Raw genomic sequence first — 25,140 nt, 5'->3', positions numbered from 1 at the left:
TTAAATGTATACATCAGTTTAAAAACTGAGCCCAGCTTAAAACACTCAATTCTGGGGTGTAGGGGGTTAGGGGAAAATGTGTTCTGAATTGAGAAAACAAATTAGGTATTTGTAGTTCCAAGGTACAGTGCCTTGAACAGGAGGAAGAAAATATTTGTTGATTCTCTTTACAATATCACAACCAGGAAGGGCTTTGCAATGGTATATGAATCTGCAGAAAAGCTGGAGAAAACACTCTGCTCACCTTCCCACCCTTATCAGACAGATGGCAAGTTTAATCACTGTTCTTAGGGACAGATTCCTGGCAGAAGAGAAATCAGAAAAGAAAGTAGTAATAAATTTCTCTCCTAGAAAATGAGGATGACACTCTTAAAATGTGTTTATAAATGACTTGACATTTCAGTGAGTTTATTTAAAATTAGCAGCTAACTCAAATGCTTTGAATAAATATTTGCTGAACAAATGAACTCACTGAGAAGGTCAAACAAGATCCTCCTCATATTTAGGAGATTTTTTTTTTTTGATACCTGGAGATTTGATGGTGCTTTTCAAGGCCATCAGGATAGTCAAGAAAAACAATTTGAAAAGACAAACACCATCAAATGTGCAGCTTTAGAACATTAGCCATTACAGCTTTTTCTTGGGCTTTCCTCTTCCTGTAAGTCACGGCAAGGGGAAGTTACTGGTCTGATGGCGCCTGATCATCTATACCACTCTGGGCATGTTGTCTTTTATCTCTGTACCCAGTAATTTCTTGAAAACTGTATCAAGTTCTTAACCTGTATGTTCAAAAACTAATGGCTTTTAATGGCCAAGTGTTTTGGACCTTGGCCTGCTTCACATGTCTCATTTTATTCTTTAAGATTTACGAGAACCCTTTAAGCACAGTCCTGCTAGTATTCCTTTTCTTCGGTGAGGCTGAGTAAAATCATTCAGATATGAAGTAGCTGAGTCAGAATCTGGCCCCAGGAAAGTCAGACCTGCTGCCTTGTGTTATCCTGCCTCCTACCCCACCTGTCTACAGGTAAGTTCTGGAAACAATGTGGAATACCTATGAAAGTGAGTTGCAGAAGGTAAAGAACAAGCCAAAAATCACTAAGTGCCACCACAGGAATCCCTTCATTTTAAATGGAGGAACAGAAGGCCAGGGGAGGTCAGGTCATTAGGTGTCACAGAGGAGCCCTGAACCAGGGCTGCCATTCCCAGGTGGGTTGCTGACCTTTCCATGGGTACCTAAAAAGCAGAGTCATAGTCCATGACATTTATCCATGTAAGAACCACACTGAGGCCAAGAAATCTGGGAGAGAGACAGATATAGGCAAAAACTCCACTCCCCTTTGCTGGGGCCAAAGAGGTCTCCCTCTAACTTCACTCATTTGGTTATCTGACATGAGAAAAAACCATTTGTGGATTGTGAATCTTCCACAGGGTCCAAGATACACAATTTATTTGGGAGGGAAAATATTTGATATTCACAACCCGAGCCCCCCCCCCCCCTTGCAAATCTATTTTCCTGAAGAAAATATTTTTACCAGATACAAGCTTAAGGAAACACAGCATGAGCCTTGGCTTGGCCCAAGTTCTGAGCTTGGTTGGGTGATCTCGGCCATCTTGCTTATTTTGGAGACCTGTTTTCTCCACTACGTAGGCCTACCCTACCCACTTAAAGGATGAAGTGCTATACACAGGTAAGGTGTTACTGTTTTAACTACATTAATATATTTTTCTTTTTTCAAGTGGGAAATGTAAATGCACTCCCTTCATGGACTTGCCAGATCAATACTAGCCAGATCCTTCTAGCCAGTTCTTACACCATGCTAAAAGCCTGGAGCCAGAGGCTATTCTCCAGTTTCCCTGGGCAATTCTTCCCACTACTGAGTAGAATATAAGAACAGTTTTGTTGTTTCTAAACCTGTTTGTACCAGTTGTTCTTTTTTATTGTACTTACATAATTTAATTACTTGGTGGTAAACTGCAGCAATAGGACTGTGAATAGTACTACTTCTATAAACTTAGTGGAAGAAGCTAAAATATATCATTGTTAAATATAGATGTGGGACTATAATTAGTAATCACAATATAGGTAAGTCACAGGGAAGGCAATATAGCACAGAGAAGACAAGTAGTGACTCTACAGCATCTTACTACATTGATAGACAGTGATTGCAGTGGGGTTGTAGTGGGGGGGGGGGCTTGATAATATGGGTGAATGTTGAAACCACAGTGTTGTTCATGTGAAACCTTCATAAGATTGTATATCAATGATACCTTAATTTAAAAAATAAAATAATAAAATAAATCAATGTAAAAAAATTATATATATATATATAGGTGTGAGAGACAAGTGGAGACTGGAGAGACATGGCCACACATGTAGTATTCAGGGTTGGATACTAGAACAAAGAAGAAATTACTGGAAAAATTGGTGAAATCCAAATAAATACTAGAGTTTAGTTAACAGAAACTTATCAATGCCAGAGTCTTAGTTTTGATGCATACGTCACAATGTAAGATGTTCAGATAACAATAGCAATGAGGGAACCGGATAAGGGCTATATGAGAACTCCCAATACTATCTCCACAACTTTTCTGTAAATCTAAAATTATTCCAAACCAACAATAAAAATTTCATTTCTAAAAAGGTATGGGCAAGACAGTTTTAAAAGACTGAGAAAGATAAATACCTAATAAGATTGTGGTGTCCTTTGCAAGGGCCATGACTTCAGTTTAAAAATACAAAAGAGAAATCTCAGGCAATCTATTACAAATGTGAAACTCATAAGGGAGGTCCACAAACCTCCATACAACAGATCTATAATTCAAGCAAAGGCGTCAATCTTGCACTGACAGACAAATGATGCTATATTTAACTTGTTTTAAATGAAAAGCTAAGGGATGCAAGTATCATTTTCTATGATTCCTGATCTGGGCCAGCTTTTTCCCTTAACAACCATGCAGGATTAGAGTTCTACTCTCTAAAGATTACTTTAGAGAGTAATGGCTAGATGGTACCAATGCTAGAAATTTTGAGGCATGGATTAATTTATGAGCAAATCCTTGAGAGCCATTTAGAAAGAGAATACCTGAGATCCAGACCTGATATAATGTTACAGTTGCTTGTATATCCTGTAAACGGTCAGAAGTCCAGGGACTTTTAGCTGTTCTAATTAACTAAGTCTATTTCCCTGAACTAGCATAGTAATAATCATCTGAGAAACTCAGAGTTGGAATATACTTTCAAAATCATCTAAATCTGTCTCCCTAAAGCTTCTATCTGTTTATGCTCATTTGACATTTTTGCCCACAAGGAAATAATCTGATTTCTCTGTAATAGCAAGGTCAGCAATTATCTTAAATTGGGTCTTTTCTATCATTTATTCATTGGCTCATTTATTCACCCACTCAACAAATATTGAACAACTATGTGGCAAGTGGTTCTGACCAACACAGTAGACATAAACACTAAAAAAGCTCATTAGATTCCTCCTTTCAGGGAGGAGGTGCATGAGGGAAAATTTACAAATAAAGAGAAAATAATAGCAATATCAAAGTTGGGGGTTATAAGAGAAAGTGACTAGTCAATGTGGCTGCTCTGGTTTAGCTCGTCAGGGAAGGCCCAAGGCATGGAATCATCTAGAAGAAGGGCTTTCTAGGCAGACGGAACAGAAGCTGCAAAAGATCCTAAAGCAGAAACAAGCTCACTGGGGTTGGAAGACAAAGAAGGCCCCTGTGGGTGGAGGTGGGTGGGCAGGAGGGGATGGAGTGGCATGAGATGAGACAGGAAAGGTAGTAGTCAAGTCATGTAGAATCTTGTAAGGCAGGGCTACAGGTTTTGAGGTTGATTTTATTCCAAGAACAAAGAACATGAGACAACAAAGTAGCTGACCTGTCTGGTGTGCTGGGACTGGATGGAAGAGCAGGCAAGAGAGGAAGCAGGGAGACCTGTTAGGAATGGCTGTTACAGCTGAGGTTGAGAGGAGGTGGTGGTTTGGACTAGAAATGCAGTGCAGATGTGGAGTACAACAGACTGATTCAAGCATGTTTTAAAGGAAGAGCCAACAGGATTTGCTCATGGACTGGATGCTGGATATGAGGGTACAAAGGGAACCAGGGATAAATATTATCCATTTTGCTTATACTCTGCAAAGGGATTTCCTTCATATGATCCTGGCTACTCCTCTCTAACAGTGAGGCAGGTAGGCAGTGAAAACACCTTTTTACACAAGGATAACTGAGATGTGGAAGGATAAAACCACCTGCTCTGGATCACCCAGCTTGTGAAGCAAGGATTTGAATTCAGGACTTGTGACTCAGACTTTTCCATGACAGATTTTATTTCAATATTTCATGTTCCTTGTCAAATTAAAAAAAATTCTACCTTATCAATTTATAAATCAAAGGTAGGAATAGAGTGAAAACTGAGAGAAGGAAACCCGGACAACGTAACTCACTCACCCTTTCCACCTAGAGATGTCACAGTCATGGCTTCAAAGGAAAGTGCAAACTTCTTCCATTAATTAAACGGATGAATCAGGTTTCAGTTTCCATATCCTCTCTCTTTTCTGTACAACTTGTCTTTAAAGGCATTCCATTTGGGAAATGTGTGACCTTTACCCACCATGCTGCTCTTAATTGAATGCTTTGCATCAAAAGTCACCATGCTGATCAACATTTTACACCCACTGCCTTTCTGAAATACTTACTCCAGTTCCTTAGGACTGTTTTGCTGAAATCACTTTACAAAAATAAATCATATCAAAGTTTTTATTATTTCTAAAACTTTGCTTGCAGAACTAAATATTTTTAAAACCATGGCAACGCAGTCTGGCTAATGTATCCAGTCCCTTACCAGAGTTCAGACTTAGCAAGCTACTGCTGCGGACAAATGGGCTGCAGAGGAGGAAAGAGCTAATAAATTAGGCATGGTCAATAATCATTCAAGTCGTGTCTTCTGGAGTTTCCTAAATGGTGATAAATTAGCTAGACTTGTCCTAATGGATCAATTCCTGTTCTCCCTACTAGGCTGCACCAATATGCAACGAGCAACTACAGGGCTTCTGAGTGAGTTTAAACAAAACCTTCCCCACCTTCCAAAGTACTTCCTCAAATATATCTGCTCATCTGACTTTTCCAATATCCCTGAGTTGGGCAGGGTAGGATGATCAGCTGCATGTTTTCAGCTGAGGCCCACAGAGGAGGTTGAGTGACTTACCAGAGTCTTAGGTCTTATCATGGTTAGTAAGATGCAGAACTAAATTTTAAAACTGCATCTCCTAAATCCCAGGCCAGTACTGCTTTCAAAACACCAGCTTCTGCCATAGAAAGTTATCACTTACAAATACTTGGTTATTTCTTATTTTTTTGTATGATTATCAAAGTTACACATGCACATAGTTAAAAGAATAAACATACCCACTCCATACACCCTACAAAAAGCAGTTCCCAGTTTCCATCCCACCAATTTCACACAGTTCTTCTTCCCCAGAGGCAAACACACCAACTTTACCTGATTCTTGCAGCACTTAACTGCATGCCTCTACAGCAAGCATCTATTGCAGTGTAAATGATGTGACTCTTTTTCCTCTACTACACCTACTACATGAGCCCTGGCCCAGTAGAGCACCACTGTGAGTTGGTTAGACTAGTATTCAGTGTTGACATTATAATGACTTTGCAAAAACAACTTCCAGTCCCAGCTGATATCTGCAGATTCTGATTAAATTCACCTTTCCTAAACATTCTCCCCAAACTACCTCACCCTCACCATGAATAACTTTTTTTCTGATTTGCTTTGATTTCTATGTATTTATCACTAACTCCAAACTTGTTGTTTGTTGTTTAAATCTTTTCAAAACATTCAGATACATCAGATGCATTAATTGCATATTGCTCAAGATTCTTCTCCATTATTTTTTTTGACACAGTCTAATCTGAATGTCAGCTTTCCATGTTTGGTTATGATCCTAGGCTATCTATCCTGGAGCATCTCTTCACCTCCTCTCTTCATTGGATTCTTTTATTTCCTGTCACCAACATCTTTTTTTCATGGTAAAGCACATTCTCTAGTAGCATCCCAAGGATGGTTGCAAGGGAGATAGATTTTTTTAAAGAATTTACATATCTGAAAACATTTTTTACTCTGCCCTCATATTTGATCAATATTTTGGTGGATGTGAGATTCTGGATGTTGCGGTTGAGAAGTCTGAAGCTGCCCTGCTTCCTAATTGTGTTTTGTTTCCATGCCCCACCTTGCCATCCCATCCCCTTCTAGAAGCTTTTGTTTTTGTCCTGAGTATTCTGATATGTTCTAACAATCATAGTGATCTCTTTTATTTAATTGTGCTGGAATCTCTGGGGCCTTTTAAAATTAGGAACTTGTGCCCATCATTTTGGGAACTTTTCTTAAATGATTTCATTGATTTATTTGTGTATGAATATATATGGATGTTTATGTATGTATGTATATGCATTTATATACGAATTTGTGGTGTGTATGAATATTAGAAAAATTGGATTGCTTCTCACCTTTCTCCACTCCTGGTTTAGAATTTAGCCTTCTTGTTTGCTAAATTTAGTCATCACAAGTCCATCCACTTTTCGAGCTTCAGAAATTTTGTGGTGAATGGTTTTCTCTCCCATTCTGTGCTCTTGAGTTGATGCTTTTAAGGAACTCTCTTTACTACTGTTTTAGTTATTTTCAAAGAGAACTGAAATGCCACCTGAGTGTTCAATCTAAATGAATATTCCATTGGCCATCTTTTCTCAGATGTCCTCTAAACATTTTCTCAAAATCTTTTTCCCTGCTAGAATCATACTGCTTATGGACCATGCTCAAGTGAGTAATTAAAGAAAATATTCACTCTCACAACAATCGAGTTTTTCTCTTTTCTTTCTCACTTAAAGAACACTTATACTCTTATGGAGAGAAACTCACTTATGATGCCAGGTGGTAGAAGTCACTTATCCGCAGTCAGGGATGGCCCTGAGCACAGCAAAGCAAGAGTCTGCTCTGCTGCGTGACCTCATAAGTCCTGGAAGGTTCCCTTACCTTTTCCTCTTTGTCAGAACCCCATTGCATGTAATTTCCACAAATGGAAGAGATGACAAAGGAGTCAAAACCATGCAGGTTGCCTGGGGTAGTCCTGTCATACTCTGCTGTTCGTCTGGCTAACCGGAAGAGACTAGTTTGCTTAACTTCCAGGTTATGAAAGGATAAAACAGAGTCTAGGAAACTTTCAGAGAGACAGAAAGAGTGAGCGTGTCTGAGAAACCAAGAGATTAACAGCCAGGAGACAGGAGGATAGAGATTACAACATAGATTAGTTGAGTGGCTATGGGTAGACAAGAAAAGGCCTACATTCAATACAGTTATTATCTGTAGTCCCTTTGGAAGATGAACTAGAGAATGAAGTGGGGCTTATTCCTGTAGCTTTATCAGTCTAGATCATATTGTTAGTGCTTGAGGGGTGGTTTTACAAACAGTAAAAGAATAGCATGGTGTAGAAGAAAGGGTATAAACTTTGTAATCAGATAAATCTGCTTCAGATCTCAGCTGTCTCATTAGAAGCAAAGTGACTTGAAAATCTTTACTATTAAATGCAGGTAGTACTTATTTTAAAGTAGCTTTAAGGAATAGAAATGAGGTAAGCCAATGTGCCGGCATTTAGGTAAGTGTTCATTAAATGGTAATTATTGCCATTAATGATGGTTGAAATGGACACACACTGTACCCTTGAACATATTTATTGTACCTCTGCCTGCTGTCTTTCCTTGCAGGGAGGAGGGCTGTATCACAGATCGTGTAGAATTGCCAGTGCATAGTGGTAATATGAAGCGAACCAACTTTTAGTAGGTATTATTATTGCTCTCAAATTCTTGACAGACATGTCAGATAAAAGACAGGACACCAGGTTACATCTGACTTTGAGACAGACAATGAATAGATTTTTTAGTACAGGTATGTCCAGTGCAGTATTTGAGACACATTTATGCTAAGTAAGTCTTGTTTATTGAAAATTAAACTGGACCTCTTGCATTTTATTTAATAAATCTGGCAACCTTAAGGAAACCCCTATATTGCTTGCACTGGGGCAGAATGCTCCATTGCAGCCACCTACCCTCACCACTTAGTAGGCCCTGAGAGGATCTACTGCAAATTCAAAGGAACGGCCATTACAGTCCTTTAAATCATTTCCTTTGCTTCATGAGATGATATCAAGACAATCATCTTTCTTTAACTCTGTTTTGGGCTCAACAGTACTGCGTAACTTTGTCTGCCACAGGCCATGCTATCATCCAAATGGTGGATAGATGCACTGACTTGGGACCAAGGAGGAGGTAACATGGTTGTAAGAAAGACAGTCCAAGAGGATGATGGTGAGACACACTCACATGAAAGAACTGTACAGCGGAGGTGAGTCAAGACAGGAGCCTTCTCCCTACCCCCGGTGGTACAAGCTTGAATATCCATTTGTAGATTAGCAACACATTCATTAGCATTTCTCCTTACTTCTCACAGCCAACTCTTGGTTAACTGCAGTAAGAGGGAGAAAGGATACTGCACAAAACCCCAGATCAAAATAAAAAAAAGCAGTCAAGGGAAAGATGCAGTGCAAGTTCTGCTAACTGGCCCTCCTCCTTCCTCCCTCCATCTTGGGATACCAGTTCTCCTGCAGTCAGCTTCTCTTCCTGATGCCATCAGTGCTCAGCCTCAAACCGCACCTCACACACACATAACACTTCGGAAACACTGTCTTCAAAGTCCTTGCCCAGAGGCTTAATTTGTTTGTTAAGTGAGCTAAATGGCAAAGGAGAGGATTGTTTCCACCTTAAATGAGAAACAACAGGTAGTCTATTGCTTACCATGTAGTTTCAAACAGAAAAGATTTTCCAACATGTAAAGAGTAGAGCCAACTTAGAGTGATCAATGTTAAAAAATTAACTTTTTAAAAACTATGGCTAAACCTTAGCCTCACTAATCTACCTACCAACAATTGAGAGTTGACTATAACTTAGGTTTTTTTAACCTAGTTTTAATTGTAAACCTTACATATGCTCCTTCAAATAGTTAAACTATTGCCTCTACACCAGTCTGCCCAGAGCCACAAGACACTACCATGTAAAAATGTTCTCATTTCCTGTTACTATATGTACAGATGTGTGGTTCCCTAATTCCTTTTCCTCTGGCTGATTATCTTGGTACTGACTGTATGCCTCTAAATAACATGAGAGTTAATTCTTTTGATGGGCCTTAAGAAAGTAGTGAAGCTAAATGAATGAATTCAATCTTCCATCTTCATCTGAGAGACTTGTTGACTACAGCTTAGAAAATCTACAAACACAGAAAAAAACCTATGACAAAAAACCCCTCTCTTTCTTGAACTGTTTCATGTATGTATGTATACTCTCCTGTAATTTACATTTTGAGGTAGAATGTTCAGGTAGTAGTGTTGTATAAAACATCCATTCAGGTGGATGGTTCTGGGCTAAATATGACAGATGTACTTCAATATAAAGTAAGTTTAGAAATATTACTATTCAAACTTAGAATGAAGATTTTAACATTTATCAAATGCCTGGACTATGATTTCATATAGCATCTCATTTAGAGAAGACTTACAGGAGTTAACATTTTAGGATAAACATTTATATAGTGATAACACATCAAAAAAGTAAACAGAGACACTTGCATTTTCAAACGGTGTGTGTTCCCAAATATTTCTAAATAGTACAAAAGAAAGGATATGTTCAAATATATAGTCTTAAATATTTAGAAGAAAGGACATCATCAAAATTATCTTAAAACACACACATGCACGCACACACAAACTTGCAACTCAGCCAATACTCTCAAACAAGCTTGAGTATCTTACACTGAGGGTTAACTTACATTTTCTCAATTCATGTATATAGTAATGGGGTTAATAATGCATCATTTTCAAGGCAAGATTTAGTATAGAACTAGCTGATTAGATAGCCCACCCTTCATGACAGGGGATACTAAGTAACTATTGTTAGCTAATAAGAGCAATTTATTTTTATACTTAAACTTCTCAGAATACGCTAACTTCTCAACACCTATCTGAAGACTTCCTGCCTAATTTCCCAACAGAGAAATTAATTATCTTCCCTACTTTCATAGCCAGAATGAATTTTTCATAAAAAAATACTATCACAGAATCGTGTCAAACAAATGTGGATGGGGTAGGGGGCATGGGTGACATTACAGTAGTTTTGAGTAACACTAAAGTTAACTCATTTTGTCTTTCAGGAAAGACATTAGAGAGGGTTTGACCCACTGTATTTGTTCACATGGGTAGCAAATTCAGTAAGGATAGTGTAGCCAGGGAGAATTAGACCATAATTGTTCACTGCAGGTCCTTGTATTAAGGTTACCCTGTAATAACCATTTAGCAACGGTGTTCTTTATATTAAAAATTTGGTAGTAATCATTTTAGACATCATTTCTTAAGCTGTATTTCACAGAACACATGTTCTGCAACATATTTCTAAGTGTTCAGTGAAAAAAGAAAAAAAAAAACCAATGTTTCATGTTTTAGTTGAGAAATGCTGCTGTAAACAGGGTTAAATAGTTCTGTTTTGTTATTGCAGGACTTCCCAGAGCCTTTAATAAGATCAGGTGCATGTGAATCCCTGTGACTTGATTTCAGTTTAGAGCATTTCCAGACTGAATGGACTACAGACTCTTTTTTTAGAGGGCACTGATGTCACAAGCAGGAAAGATACTGGGCATGGTGTGTTTGTGTTCTATTGCTACTAAAATGAATTACCACAACTTTTAAGTGGCTTAAAACAATACAAATGTTTACCATATGCCTTGGTATGTTAGAAGACTGACATGGGTCTCACTGTGCTGAAATCAAGGTGTTGGTAGAGCTGCATGCCCTTCTGGAGGCCCTCGGAGAATGTTCCTTGCCTACTCCAGTTTTAGAGGCTTCCCGCCCACGTCGGTTCCCTGCCCACTTCCTCCATCTTCAAAGCCAGCAACATTGCATCTCTCTGATCATTCTACTGTACTACCTCCTGCTGACCACAGCAGGGAAATTCTCAGCTTTTAAAGATTTATTTTAAAGATTCATGTGATTAGATTAAGTCCATTTAGATAGTCCAGGCTAATCTCCCCAACTCAACATAGGCAAAGTCCTTCTACCATGGAAGGCAATATATTCACAGATTCGAGGGGTTAGGGTTTGAACAACTTTGGGAGCTATTATTCTGTATGTCACACATGGGTTGGTAAGAATAGTTTGAGAGTTCTGGCCAGCAAACAAGTTTGAAGGATAAGGGAGCAACTACCCCTATTATTTGCTTTTTCCTAGTTATTACTTTTAATGTCACAGAGTCAGGTAAATTAAAAGTATTGTCTAAGGCATATAAAACAGTCAACAAAATATGGAACATATTCCCAAGCACCAAGAATTTGGTTCTGTCTTGACAGATGCAGAGAAGTGAGCACAAGTGCTCTGGGAATCAGATTCTCCACAAACGCAGCCAACTGGCCCCTCAACAATACAGGCCTGATTCCACAGATGTGTTTCTGCCAGTGGAAGGTATATATACCTCTAACCTGCTTTACTGAAGCTTTCCTTATGTAGGGACCATGCAATCATTACCTCCTATGACATAGGTACTAAACTTGTCCCATTAAACAAGTAAGAAAATGAATCCTTTTTTATGGTTGTTACAAGATCTTGCTTCACAAACCAATAAAAAGTACATAACTGATCCCAAAGCCTGAGTTCTCAATCTTATGCAATACTGTTTCTATTCACTTTTATAACCCACCTCTCCTATATGTCTTCCCCCTCCTTCTCCCCCTCCCCAACCCAAAGTAAGACCCTTTCTGACTGTATCTGATCTGAGGGCCCACCATGTGTGGTTCTAGGAGTATGAGTGTTGAATGCGCCTGCATTCTCTGCCATTTTTGTCTTCATGAGGATTTATGCCTTGAATATGTTATCTTTCTGTTTTGATCTCTGATCAGATACGGAGACAGCTGGGCCAGAGGCAGGGTATGGAATGAGTGCACACTGTAGTCATAACCAGTTTCAAAATGTGGCTAGGTCATCACTCAGGAAGTAACTTGGCAGCTTTCTTGAGCACCGTGAACTCCGTTTCCCCATCTTGTGAGCGACAGGTAACAATATCTGCTTCATAGGTTATGGTAAGGATTAAAAGAGATGATATATGGAAAGCACCTGATAGATAACAATCATGGAATAAACTGTAGTTGATACTGTTACTCTCCATTCTCTGCTGTCACTGATTCAAAGTTCTTGCTCCATAAAAGATGCTTGTTGGCAACGTCTACTTGTATCAGGGACATTTGTATAATCAACAACCATAGTGTAATTCACATCCTATCGTTAAGGTGTGGTTCATGCTATTAAAAACAGTTTTCTTCTAAAGGGCCATGGCTGCCTGGAGGACGGGCCTGAGACTTCTTGAAATTTCCTAATCACATCTGGTTTAGCTTTAGACATTTTCTGGGGTTTTGCCAGCAGCCATGACATTTTAATGGCTACAATAAACCTCAAAGCCTCATCCAATCTTTGCTGTATGTGTGAAAATTATGTCCTCTTCAATTAAACATTCAATATAGGCTCACACCAAGGCCTTATGGAAAAGGAGGTGGAACCTAAAGGGGGACAGGAGATGAAACAGACCGCCGTGACTCTGGCCATCTTGCCAGATGGTATTTTGAGGAAAAAGAAATTCATTAGAGAGCCAACGGTCTGTATTTTCTTTAAATATTTACTAGGTACCTTTCATGTGTTAAAAAACACTGGCATCTCTAAAGATTAGCAGGGCATTTTTGTTTAAATATTCAGTGTATGCGGGGGAGTCCCAGTTTCCTCATTTGCCTTTGCCGTATGTCCCGTCTTTTGGTGAAAAGTCCAACACAAAGAAGAAAAACAAATGAAGCAACATTTTCCTTCATAAGGCAGGTCTGCCAGCTTCCGAAGTTCTTGTGATTCCTTACAATTGACTGAGGGAAGTGTCAGTTAAGTACTGAGAGATCTGGAGTAACACCTAGGATCTCCCTAAAGAAAATAAGGTCCACTGAAGTGGGCAGCTTTGGGGGAACCCCTGCTTCTCCGCTGTCCTCCTGATTGGCTCTTCTTGTCCCTTTGTTATTTATCATCAAACACAGAAGGACATCAAAAGGAGGATAGCTGAGCCAGGACATCTAAAAGAGGAAGCCCTTGGAAAGAAGGCAGAAGAGGGAAGCACAAACACAGTCAGGTTTCTGATCAAAAACTACACAAGAGGGCACACTAAGGGCTTTACAAGGGTCAAGGGCCAAGAGGGCCTGGGCCTTCAGAGACGGCCGTGGAGTGGGCAAGCATGGGTTGTCTCTGTCAGCACAACCAGGCAGCCATCCTGAGGGCAGGCCCAGGTCCTAATTCTGCTATTGGAGAGGGACAGAAACCTGTTACACGATGGCTTACTCTTCTTTATGACAGTGAGACTAGAGCTCATCTCAGATGAGGATACAGCTGCCAGATTTTTAGGAGAAGGAAAAAAAGGGCCACAAGTTCACACATCACATTCCTGAATGAAGCATCCATTTGGTTGAATTCACGCTATTAACCACATCAACGGGAGAAAAAAAATCCACATGTTCTTTTAAAAATAATTTACAAGGTAAAACTATTTGCTTGTAACCACTATTCTTACTTAAGCAAGTTTTACGTCCAAAGTAAAAATAAATGGCTTTCCCTGGCACTAGGAGCAGATCTTTTCCATTTTCTTCCATTTCCAAGCTGTTTTCTAAGACTTAGGTTTCTGAGCACTCTTTCACAATAAACATTTTTTAAATGTTTATTTTATGTCTTCGTGTAAAAATATTCCTGGTTCAAGCTCTTCATTTCCTCAAGCTCTCATTTTGGCACTCTGGGCTCCATTTCCACATTAACACGCTTCCTAAATGCTCCATCGAGCTCTTCAATTGGAGTTATACAAGCTCCAAGGCAAGTATTTATATTCTTGGACAAGAAGATGTCTCCACAGTGAAAACACAAGACTCTAGACATGCCAGAGGAAAATTCCTGCCTGAGAGAGACATATTTTCACCTTTTAAAAAAACCAAAAAGGGCTCTCAGCATTTTATTTTGAATAATTAAAAATGTAAATTAAACTAAAACAGAATGTTTACTATGAGTCTTGCCATCATTATTAAACTCATACACATAAACCAGATACACAGGGCTGTGTGTGTATGTGTGATACATAAAGCAAGATAGCTTAGAAAAGTAAACTAGCTTAGAAAATGCAAGACATCTAATCAGAGAGACCTGATTAGAGCTCAGTAAATCTACCTCCTACTGGCTATGTGAACATAACTTCTCTAAGCCTCACTCTTCTCATCTGTAAAATGGAGTAGTGTAGTTAGTTACTGGAGTTATTATAAGATAATAGTAAGCATTCAATAAAGGGCTGCTGTTGTTATTAAAATGGTTTGTATGTTGGAAAATACAGATATTACAAGATATAGATATAACAAGCACTTATAAACACTAATAAAAGAAGGTATATATGTAGACAGTGAGACAGTGCCTCCAAATCATGCATAGAGATGGAAAGGTTCTTGGCACTGCAGAGTCCCATAACTGAACTCTGCACCAATTCCATTCCATGAGCCACAAATAATTAAAGCCTCTTCAGTCATTTAAAAAATCTTAGCTATTATTACCACAACAGAACAGTTCCTGTTACCTTCTAGTTGCCTCTTGAGTTTTCTCAAATCTTTTATGAGGTCTTCAAACTTGACTTGGGAGGCCAGAAAGAAATCTTGTGGTTCAGGCAGGGGGAAAAGACTCTTTTCTGTTCCTGCTTCCTAAAAGATATGGTAACAAATGTGCATCATATTTCCCAATTGCCACTTTTAGTTGAAATTCCAAAGCATCTTTTATTGGATGTTCAAATAAGAATCATAACAATTCTCCTTCACTACTCCTAAACTCAGATTGGTTGCTTTGAAGTACTTTTGTGTCTTTTACAATATCATTTTGGTCTCATTGGCATTGAGGTTGGCTATGGCTATGGCATCAGCTAGGTTCTATTTTTGCTTCATGAATCAAAGAGAAAATTATCAGGCATGTCTGATATTGGACACTCTACTCCCATGGAAAAAGGCATGGGGGAACACATGACAGTACTTAAATTTGAAGTCCCTGTTGGGTTTCACATGGGAGTAATTAGGTAACTCATCTTTGGGGTATGCCAATGGGTGTGAATGGTAAGGTGCTAGATAAGACAGGCACTGCAATGGAAGAAACAATCACCCTCCCTGATACCTTTACTTAACCTTCCTCTGCAGTGTATGTGGGTGACCAAATACTTCACATATTTGTAAAGATTCTTCAAGTGTTGTTTGGCTTATCTTAGCAGGTATCTGCTGAGGACATGGTTAGGCATAGTTTTTGTCAAGCTCCACAGCTCTACTTAAGAGAGGATTCTAAGCTAAGAAATATCCCAAGGGACAAAACCTCAGGCACACTGACAGATAAGCTGAGCCTCCAGTATGTTTTCCAGTCTAGCTTGTGTTAGCCCTGAGTTGTGGAAATGAGATTTGTATCTTGCATATCTCATGCAGTCTTTAGCTATTCCCCTCTCCACCCAGGCTATTTTGCCAGCCTCCCTTCACATTCCATCTTTCCTACTGCCACCCTACTGTCACAGGACTACTTCCAAACTCTGAAGTTACTTTACAAGGCACCTTTTGATCTGGCCTCAGCCTACATTTCCAGTCTTATTTCTACCTTTCCCCTATTTCTAACTCCCTCCCCTAAATTTTCATAAAATAATAGAAGAGGCCACAATCTCTTGCCTCTAGGCTTTTGTCTCTAAATCTGTCCCTTTCCGACTCTTCCCCAGAACCTTCTCACACCTCCTCATTCACACTCACCCATCAAGCCTCAAAATGGATATTAATTTCTCCAAGATTTCCCCTAAACCTCTAGTACTTGGGTGTTTCCAAGAGCCCCTGGTACTTACATTATCACAGCACTTATCAGCACTAATTTAAAATTGCTGTGTGAGCTTGTATGTCTTCCCCACTAGACCATAAACTCTGAAGGCAGGAACTCTGTCTTGTTCTCAGTATAATATACATCTGGCAGATCAATAAACTTTGTTCAGCATCATTACAGAGACCCTATCAAATACTGTTCTGGGAAGTGTGTACCTTTAGCAGGAGACATCTAACATACCACCATATTTTCTTGTGGTTTCAGGAATTCCCCGGATCCTTATCTTTCCTTTAAGACCTTTACCTTCACTTGGGATGCTAGGAAAAGGTGGTTTTCCTCATTTTATCAGAACAACATTTTGCATGACCAATACTTACTTTACTACTTTAAAAACTGGAAGCAGTACTCTTGTCTGAGTGCCAAGATGGAATAATGTCTAAGATGCTTGCTCCAAAGCTCCATGGTAGTCTACACTGGAAGAACTTAGGTGCAATATCTATTTTCCAGAATTTTTTATCATATTCAGTCCTATTTTTTTTAAGCTAGAAAGAGAGAAAATTCTGCTGAGCAAATCAGCCTAGCAGTAGCTCTTGTGAAAGCTGCTCAAGTAACATACAAAAACAGAGCTTCTAGATGGGTTTCCGTAAACATCACAGACCAAGACTTGGACCAAAAACCAGGCATGAGTGGAAGGAAGCCTGGAGTAGGAGTCACCTTTCTTCAGCTAATTGTTCATTACCACTAACCACAAAAATCATCACTTAGGCTCCTAGAGGAAGGGATAGTTTAATAAATCACATAATTCCACACTCTTGTTGAGTGAAATGCAATTTGCACATTGAAAAGTGGGAGAGTGCCACATAACTCTTGATTTCTCACTTTTCCAAAACTGGGTCATCCCATATTTGAAACCATTCTTACTGTAAGTTCTTCCTCTGTGAAGTTGATTCCACTGGGTTCTGCTCTCTTGAAGAGAGTTACATTTCATAGACACATTTCAGCCTTCCTACACAATGCACCTGACTTGGTTGAGCCAGATGCTATAAGATAAATATGCTCATGCCAACCTTAGATTAGAAATGTCACTTCTTAAGATTCTTTCGGATAATTTTCTGCAACACTGATACCTACTGTCAGAAATTCAGGTACGTACATATTGCCTGAAGCTCAACATGCCTGCCCCCACCTACATTGTAGGCATGAAAAAAGACACAGCAATGAGTCCTGGACCTCAAGGAGCAATGCCAGGCTAACAGATAAGTCTCTGATATCTCTATAAAAGGCAGAATAAGACATATGGTGAGCAGTTCAAACTAAGTATTCCTAGGCTTCAATGGAATAAAAGATGAGACATGAGCAAAGACTTCATGGAAGAGGATCATATAAGAGTGCACTATTTTTTATTATACCTTTTTTCCCCTTTTACAAAAGTGACACATGTTCATTATGTTTAGTAATTGAAAGGAAGAAGAAAATAAAAATCTCTTATAATCCTACCATCCAAAAATAATCAAACATTTTAATATATATCCTTTTAGGATTTTCTGGGTATTTGTATTTATATTTACATATATTTTCAATCACTATAGACTATTTTAAACATGTTTGTCATTTAAAAGCAGATCAAGTGTATTTTCTAATGTCACTGAATTTTCTCCTGTATACTTTTCATGGCACCATGTTATTCCATTCATCACTCTAGCATCGCATATTTGACCTAAGTCTCTATCTTTAGATACCTACCAAAAAATTTGTGATATATTGCTTTTACAAATTATTATAAGTGAAATAATGATAGGAGAAAAATCCTAGAATGATGTTATATATTTATAGGGCTTTTGATACACAAAGTTATCATGAAGACTTACTATCCCATATAGTCCGTTTGCATGAATTAGGAAAAGGTGTTCCCTAAAAGTAGGTACAGCTCTATGGACAAACAGCTTGAGAAGCACAGGACAACTGTATGTGAATTTTTTAAAAGGTGCCTTTTATAGGACCTATAGAGTCAAGGGGTAGGCTAGATATGGGTTCCATTTGATCCAGAGATCTTAACCAGAGATTGAGGAAGGTTTGATCAATTTACATTGCTGATTCTATGTATCTAGCTGGTAATTTATATCTTCTGTCTTTTGTATATTACCTGCAGTCTCCTCTGACACCTTTTTTTTTTGAGAAGGGACAAGTTGTCCTTTTCTTGTTGATTCTGAAGAGCTCTTTACCTATTATATTGCAAATATATAGATCATTGGTACTGGGAGATTTTTCCCAAAAGTTCTTTAAATTTATTATTTCAAGAGAGTACTAATAAGAAAAAAGAGAAGTTTTATAGAAAGGCTATTGGCAAAGATAGTTCCAATTAGGGAGAACGTCAGATATAAAAACATGTCAGTAAGAAAAGACGTGGTGTGTTTGGAAAACATCAGTTTTGAGTTGGATCATGGCATATGTGTAGAGGGAAAGCAGTAAAAGCATGGTTATAAAAGACTGGGATTGAATTGGGTTGTCCTAACTCACTTGAAAATGGAGAACCATTTCCATTTTTGAGTAAAAATGGTGTGATATGATCAGAACTACAAAAAGTAATTGGGTCACATGGTATGGGATAGACTGGAGTGAGGAGTCCAGCCGGGAAGCAATCAAAATTCTCTAGGTGAGTTATCTGAAAGCCTGAATGAGCTGGGGTCAGTAGGGATGAAAGCCAGGAAAAACACAAGAAATAATTTGACTGTAGGGCAGAGAGAAACCAAAGAGGAGAACAAGTTTCATGCCTGGATGACCAAAAATTCTAATATCCTTAATAGAAACAGGGGAGAAATTTGAGGAGGCGCGGTGGGAAATCATAAGCCTGGTTGTAGGCGTACTGTTAACAGTTGGAGAAGCCTACCAGGAGGGTGGGAGAGATGACTATAGACTTCATCTCTTAGTGCTTAGCTTGTCTTCTGGATGAAACTGTAGGCCTTTTAAAAAAGCAAGGCGCTGGAATCTTTACTTTTCTTCCTTCAGTGCCTAAGAAAAACTCCACTTAATGTGGATAGTTAAGCAGGAGTCCTAACATTTTCCTGAGACTTCTCCCATTCATATTGATTGCTAGATTTCTCAACAACTTACAGTACCTCTTTCTTCTCAAAGCTAGGACTACTTGCTCTCAATTTAATGAGCAGGGATAAAACACAGAAATTGTCTCAGGTAGATTCTTATAGAAATTTTTATTTCTAATTGCAAATGTAATCTAAGCACAGAGGATGGATTTCAAATTCTACATCTTCAACTTGTTCACAGATGAACATTACTGATAAAGTATTGGGTATTACCGTGTCTTAATTTCCTAAACTTTGGTCTACTCCCAGAATCTAGTTTCAAATATAACCAATTACTGAATGGATATAGATTTCACAGAGACCCGCACAATCTTGTCTGAAGGCATTGAGATAACTGGGGGTCTCTCTGAAGCTGTGTTATATAGCGGACTGAGAGTAGATTTGTGCCACTGAATAATGCTTCTCTTTACAAGAGTCAGCTAACCTCTCTTGGCTTCAGTGTGCCCATCTGCAAACCAGGGAGGCTGGAGAGCTGTCAAATTCTATGTTGGACTTGAAATTCATCCATCCATCCATCCATCATCCAATTTCTGAGTGCCAGTGATGTGTAAGAGTTGAAACCTCATTAGTGTAGTTTTCCACAAAATGCCATTTCTTACCTGATCATAATAACGCAGGTAATATTTCACGACATAGTCCACCAGATTAATTCCATTATCCTAGGTTTAAGAGAGAAGCTTGAATGAAAATCATTCACATGAGACTCTGCCATATTATACAGTTGAGTGCTGAAGTCTCATTTTGTAACCCTAATACTTTGAATTTGTAATACTTGGTCCTAATTCTGTTTGAGACTGACAAGTTTTCCTCTCTCCTCCTTGTCCTTTCCATTTTTTATGGCATCTATACAACAAAATGACACTACACTATTCTTTGTGGGGAAAATAACAAACAAATAGCTCATAAGGCCTCTGAGGTAATGCCTGAAACAAACAAACAAACAAAACACACAATGTCTTGTTATTTTCTGGCATAAAGCCACAGCGGGAAAGCAGTGCTAAAGGGAACCAGGGACTAGAACAGAAAACCATCCCTCTCTTCCCACCTTTCAAAAAATGTGTGTTCTTAATGGCGTGAAAAACAATCAGGACAGCTTAAAAGGAACGCCATGCCACTTTATGACCCTGGGAGGCCAGGGGCGAGAGGCCCTCCCACAAGGCGGCCTTTGTGTCTTATTCACGTGGGTCTAATTCTAATTTGCCCGTGTGCTTCCCCTCCCTGCACCCCCTTGCCCCCATGGGACATCTAGATATGGGCTGGTTGTTTCTAAAGAGGTAGCTCTGCAGGGGTGTGGAGCCAAATGATAATCAGGCTCAGGGAGTTTGACAGTAGACCCACCAGCCCCAATTGTTATGGGCAAAAGAATAATTCAAATGCTCAGCTCAACTGGATGGTGCTTCCGACTCAGGAATCAATAAATTACAGGCAGCCAACACTAAATTCAAACAGACTGAAGCCTTGTGCTATGGCTAATACTGCTTATTATTCTCTCACTTCAGTTCAACATCTAATTGTGTATTTTAGAGCAAACAAATATTGGGGGTTTTGCCATCAAAATAAGGTCAAACATGAAAAATGTACCTTTATGTGAAAGTCAAGAGAAAACAAAAAGATGTATTGTTGGTGGGGGAGGACAGAGATGAATGGAACAGCCAAGAATACTTCCTTTCTCTTATTAAAAGTATAGAAGGAAAATAACAGCAGACCATAGACACTCATTATTAAAAAAAAATCAATAAATACCCGACTTCTGACGTCCTTGAGTTTGGGCAGAATTTCTAAGCTGTATCCATCTGCTTGTCCTCGAGTCCTATTTCCTCCATTCATGTAATTTCCAAAAGCCAGAATGAGAGCTAAAATATCCTTCACACTCTTTGTGTGCAGCAAGCCCTGTTATTATGGAACAAACATGAATTATTTGGACTCTGTATGTACTCCCAAATGTACCTATGTTTATTCAACAATAAATAATTTTTGAGTACCCAATAGGCTATTTGGTGGAATGTTACCAGGCAGATTAACAGTTGGTGAAATGGAAATACACTTTAGTAAGCTCTAAGTATCTTAAAAATATGAATTAACAGCCATTGCTTTCTATCCTTTCAATAAATTACAAACTGTGTATGTTTTAGTATTAAGGATTAGTATTCATATTTGTATTTCCAAATTTGAGCCAGTTTTATTTTTTAAATATTTTAAAGTATTTATTATTTAAAAATATCTATAAATTGAAAGAAGAGTTGTGACAGTTAGGCTCCATATTTGATGACTTCTAAGTAGAAAGGGGTTTAATACCATTTGAGGATCTGTTTTTGGACTATGAGTCCATAAAAATTGTACGGTTAAAGGCAGGTTAGATATAACACCAAGTCTGTTCTTCCGTTTCCCTGGTATAATCCTCAGAGGTGAACTACAATAATGTATTTCAAAGCCACAGGCTATGTTTATTAAGTGTTTGCTCATATGTCTATTAACTTTTACGATTTCAAGCTGCTTAGGGTTTCTTCAGCTCCCCATCCCTTTCCCTCTTTTTTTTTTCCTCCAAGTGTAAATTTTCAAACTGATACTTCTTTTCCCTTCTCAAGAGTGTTAGGCGGCTTTATTTTCCTTTATTTTGGGATAAATAAAGCAAGCCAAGTGCAGATGTAGGCCAACCTGCTTCTGCCTTTTGGGGGATTACTAGAGAGTGCATATTATACTTTGGTAACATTTATGCTCCCTTTATTGAAATCTTTTATATTTCAGAAGGAAAAAAATCATGACTTCAGAAAGGCAACTAAATCCTATAGCAGTTGTGGAGAATATTATCATGTTCTTAAAGATGTGGGTCATTGTGGGAAGAAGCCAGGTGCTACAATTTATAATGACTAGCAGTGCAGTAAAGCCAATAAAAATATATTTGCCCATCATTCATTAGCCTAATCATTTATTTAATTTATCAAGTCTCCAGAATCTTTTTTATTTCTGTGTGCATATACATTTCTGATGATCAAATGCATGGATCAAAAGCAGAATCTCTTTTGTGATTAAGAAAGTTGAGAGGAAAACAAACTCCACTATTTGGTTTGGTTCTAAGTGGCCAGCAAGTACATTAGCAGTATTTGAGATATTTGAGAAGAAACTTGTCAAAGGGTCATTCTTTTCCTCCTCTCCATCAGTCTACCATCTTGTTCTCTCTTACTTGCGCTCATCTGCTCTCAAGTAAATACACATTTGGGACAATCATCACAGCTACACTTAGAAACACACACAACCCTAAATCCAAGAGGTTTCCTACAAAGGGACTCTAGTTGATCTCTCCCACTCCCCACTTCCTCCTTTATCCCCAATAGGAGCAAAACTGTATTTTTTAATTAGACAGTAAACATACCTTAGAAGCTCGTGTGATGATTTCTACCTTTCGGTGCAAGGAGGTGATGCTCTCAGAAAAGACAGATCTGAAGATTATGCACTGGGCACGTTCGGCAAAATTAGGGATCTGGGCTAATTCATGTAAAAATCTGTAAAAAATAAGGAAGAATCATATAGTTTCATATGCAATCATAAGGGCAATTTTTTTTAAAAAGCTAGAAAAGATCTGCTCTGAGAGCATTCCTTATTTGATGGTGTCAATTTAACAATTATAAAAATATATCAGACAGGCAGACTTGAGGAACTCTGAGGGTGTGATTTTACTGTTGGCAACAAAGTAACTTTTTTTATGAGCTTCTGTGATGGTAAATAAATGTATGGCATAGAAATTACTTTAGGAACAGGAAGTTAATGCAATTATACTGAACCTCAGCAAGTTATCTATCTCCTGCTACCCAAATAGGAGACTAAACCCAAATGAAAAGCATTAATTTTTTACCATATGAGAAAAAATGCACAATAACCTCACTTTATAACACAGCATTCTCTAGGGGTATAATTATACAGGCTAAGTAAAGACTTGAGGCAAATGTCTGTGGACAAGTGATAGAAAGTCACTCAGTGAAGTGAAATGACTATTGTTTTGCTCAGTGAATTAGATAATGGTCTATAAAGAATGTATGTACTCCACAGATATATTTGTTTACTCTCTCACATCAACTTACCTATATAGACAGAGCTCATAGTTCAATGCTTGGAGCAAAGCAGGCACTCAAGTGGACACAGTTTCTTAAAAACTATGGCAAGACAGACCTTAAAAGCTAAAGGTGAGTATTAACCTACACACAGAAGCTCACTGTCTGAGCAGTTGGACACTGGTGCTCTTTGCAAAATTAAGTTGGAAGAGCTACAAATTCTCCAGGCCAGCCACCAGAGGAAGGGGTATAAACTAAAATGAATGGAAAGAGTTGAACATGAATTCAGAAGAGGAGAGAATCCACTAACAGCTATTAAATTCATTTTGGGGTTGAAATGATGATTAACTGATATTTCTCAAAGTCTCAGTCAACTCTTAACATTACTACTTTGACATTTTGCAATCTCTCACCAAGAATGCTTTTACAGAGGAGTGAAGCTCCCTGTTCCAAACCCAAAGAAATTCCCTTGGCTCGTACTTTGTGCTTCTCTAACTTTTCTTTTAGGGGGATTTGGGTTTTAATAAGATTCTAACTATCAGCTATTTTTCTTATTTATCCTATAACCAGGTCATAATCCTTTTTCTTTAAATGACATAGAAATGGAGCAAAGAATGACCATGAAAGAAAACACACCTCTGTTTTACAGTTCTGTAACTCTGAATATTATGAAAACCATGTGATGATATAAAAGTGGAAACCACTGGGAATTCTGAATTAGGACAAGATGAAAAAATTACACTTATATGTAAATTTTTTTTCATGAAATTAGTATTCAACTAGTGATTCATTCATGGCTGAAATCAGGGGCATCATCAGTTTTCACCAATATGAGTAATAAAAAGCTTATAGTACTGGTGGCTTCTGTTCCTGTGGGGAGTCTTGGGAAGTATTATTTCTCTCAGGTGCTGCTGAGAGCTACCTCAGGGGTCATGCCCTGCACTTCTCCCCTTCCAAACGGGACGAGACACTGCTTCCCAGTTAGGACCCAGATCCCCAGTGTGTGTACACTTCTAGTTTAAGTAACCAGTGAGTGCGAGAATAGACAGATCACCACCAAGAAGGACCTCGAGGAAAAGGAATAAATGATGGATGAACACTTGCTTAGAGCTAGTCTCAAAAAAGGAGACTTAGGACCTCTCTCAAATAAATGAGACAAGTTCACAGGCTCACCAATATACGTTACTCAGGAGAGCGCAAAATAGAACCGCAAGCCCTTCAGGAAAAGCCTTACTGGGCTTGCACGAGGAAGGCTCTCTGAGAATCAAGGGTCTGAAACATATATTCTGGGTTGGAGAGGGAAGGGAAGTTCAGAAATTTATATTACTTTTGGACAGAATTGTAGGGAATGTGTCATTGAAAATTAACGCATTTAATTGATCCTAATTAAAAATTAATGGATCAGTCCTTTAGATATGTACGAAGCATTTACAGTGTGTAGACACCATGCTTAAGATTTGAGAACAGAATTTAACTTATGCACAATTCCTTCCTGATAACCTGAGAAATAAAGTAATAGTGATGGGGCCTTTAATAGGAACCATGCATGGTATAACACACAGGGCATCAAAGTCAGAGCCCCGGAGGGCCGGTGGCAGCCAAGGTGTCTGGAGCCCTCCGGTGCTGGTGCAGGACACATGAGAAACTGCTGGGGAGAGCCTGGACAGGCTGAATGATATTTCTGGGGAAGGCGAGAAGAATTCCAAAGCTGAAGTGGAGCTTTGTGTTCTAAAATACAGAGTTTAAACTTTTCTGAATGAACGAGAGGTTTTAAAGAGAGAAATTATACTTTCAGCTTTTAGTTTTAGAAAGTCACCCTGGCAGTGGCTAGGCTGACTGACTGGAGGCAATAGCACATTCGAGGCTGGGAGACCTACAGGAGCACAGCTGTGACATGGAGGCTGAGGAGGGAAGCAAGGGGCCTACAGTGAGAGAGGAGAGGGCCACACATGTGCGCACAGGCTGCACGGACCAGAGTGGCTGGCCAATCCCAAGCGA

General features: G+C 38.8%; 1 protein-coding gene across 5 annotated transcripts in view; it reads right to left on the bottom strand.

The window, feature by feature from the left end:
• The window catches only part of FMN1 (formin 1), a 410,926-nt gene that overhangs the window by 103,530 nt on the left and 282,256 nt on the right, over positions 1–25,140 (bottom strand). For 4 of the 5 annotated variants that reach the window (XM_073211578.1, XM_017655899.3, XM_073211580.1 and 1 more), the window contains 4 exons: positions 22,467–22,596; positions 20,840–20,986; positions 19,696–19,755; positions 14,740–14,860 (listed from right to left, as the gene is read on the bottom strand). In XM_073211578.1, the coding sequence (XP_073067679.1) occupies positions 14,740–14,860; positions 19,696–19,755; positions 20,840–20,986; positions 22,467–22,596 (458 nt within the window). Of the gene's footprint in view, positions 1–1,500; positions 13,226–14,739; positions 14,861–19,695; positions 19,756–20,839; positions 20,987–22,466; positions 22,597–25,140 lie in introns of those variants that run through there. The other variant, XM_073211579.1, reaches the window with a different exon arrangement.

Source organism: Manis javanica, chromosome 8 (assembly GCF_040802235.1).
Source record: "Manis javanica isolate MJ-LG chromosome 8, MJ_LKY, whole genome shotgun sequence".
Taxonomy (NCBI): Eukaryota; Metazoa; Chordata; class Mammalia; order Pholidota; family Manidae; genus Manis; species Manis javanica.
The sequence above is the reverse complement of the archived record's forward strand: the minus strand, read 5'-3'. Positions and strand labels throughout refer to the sequence as shown.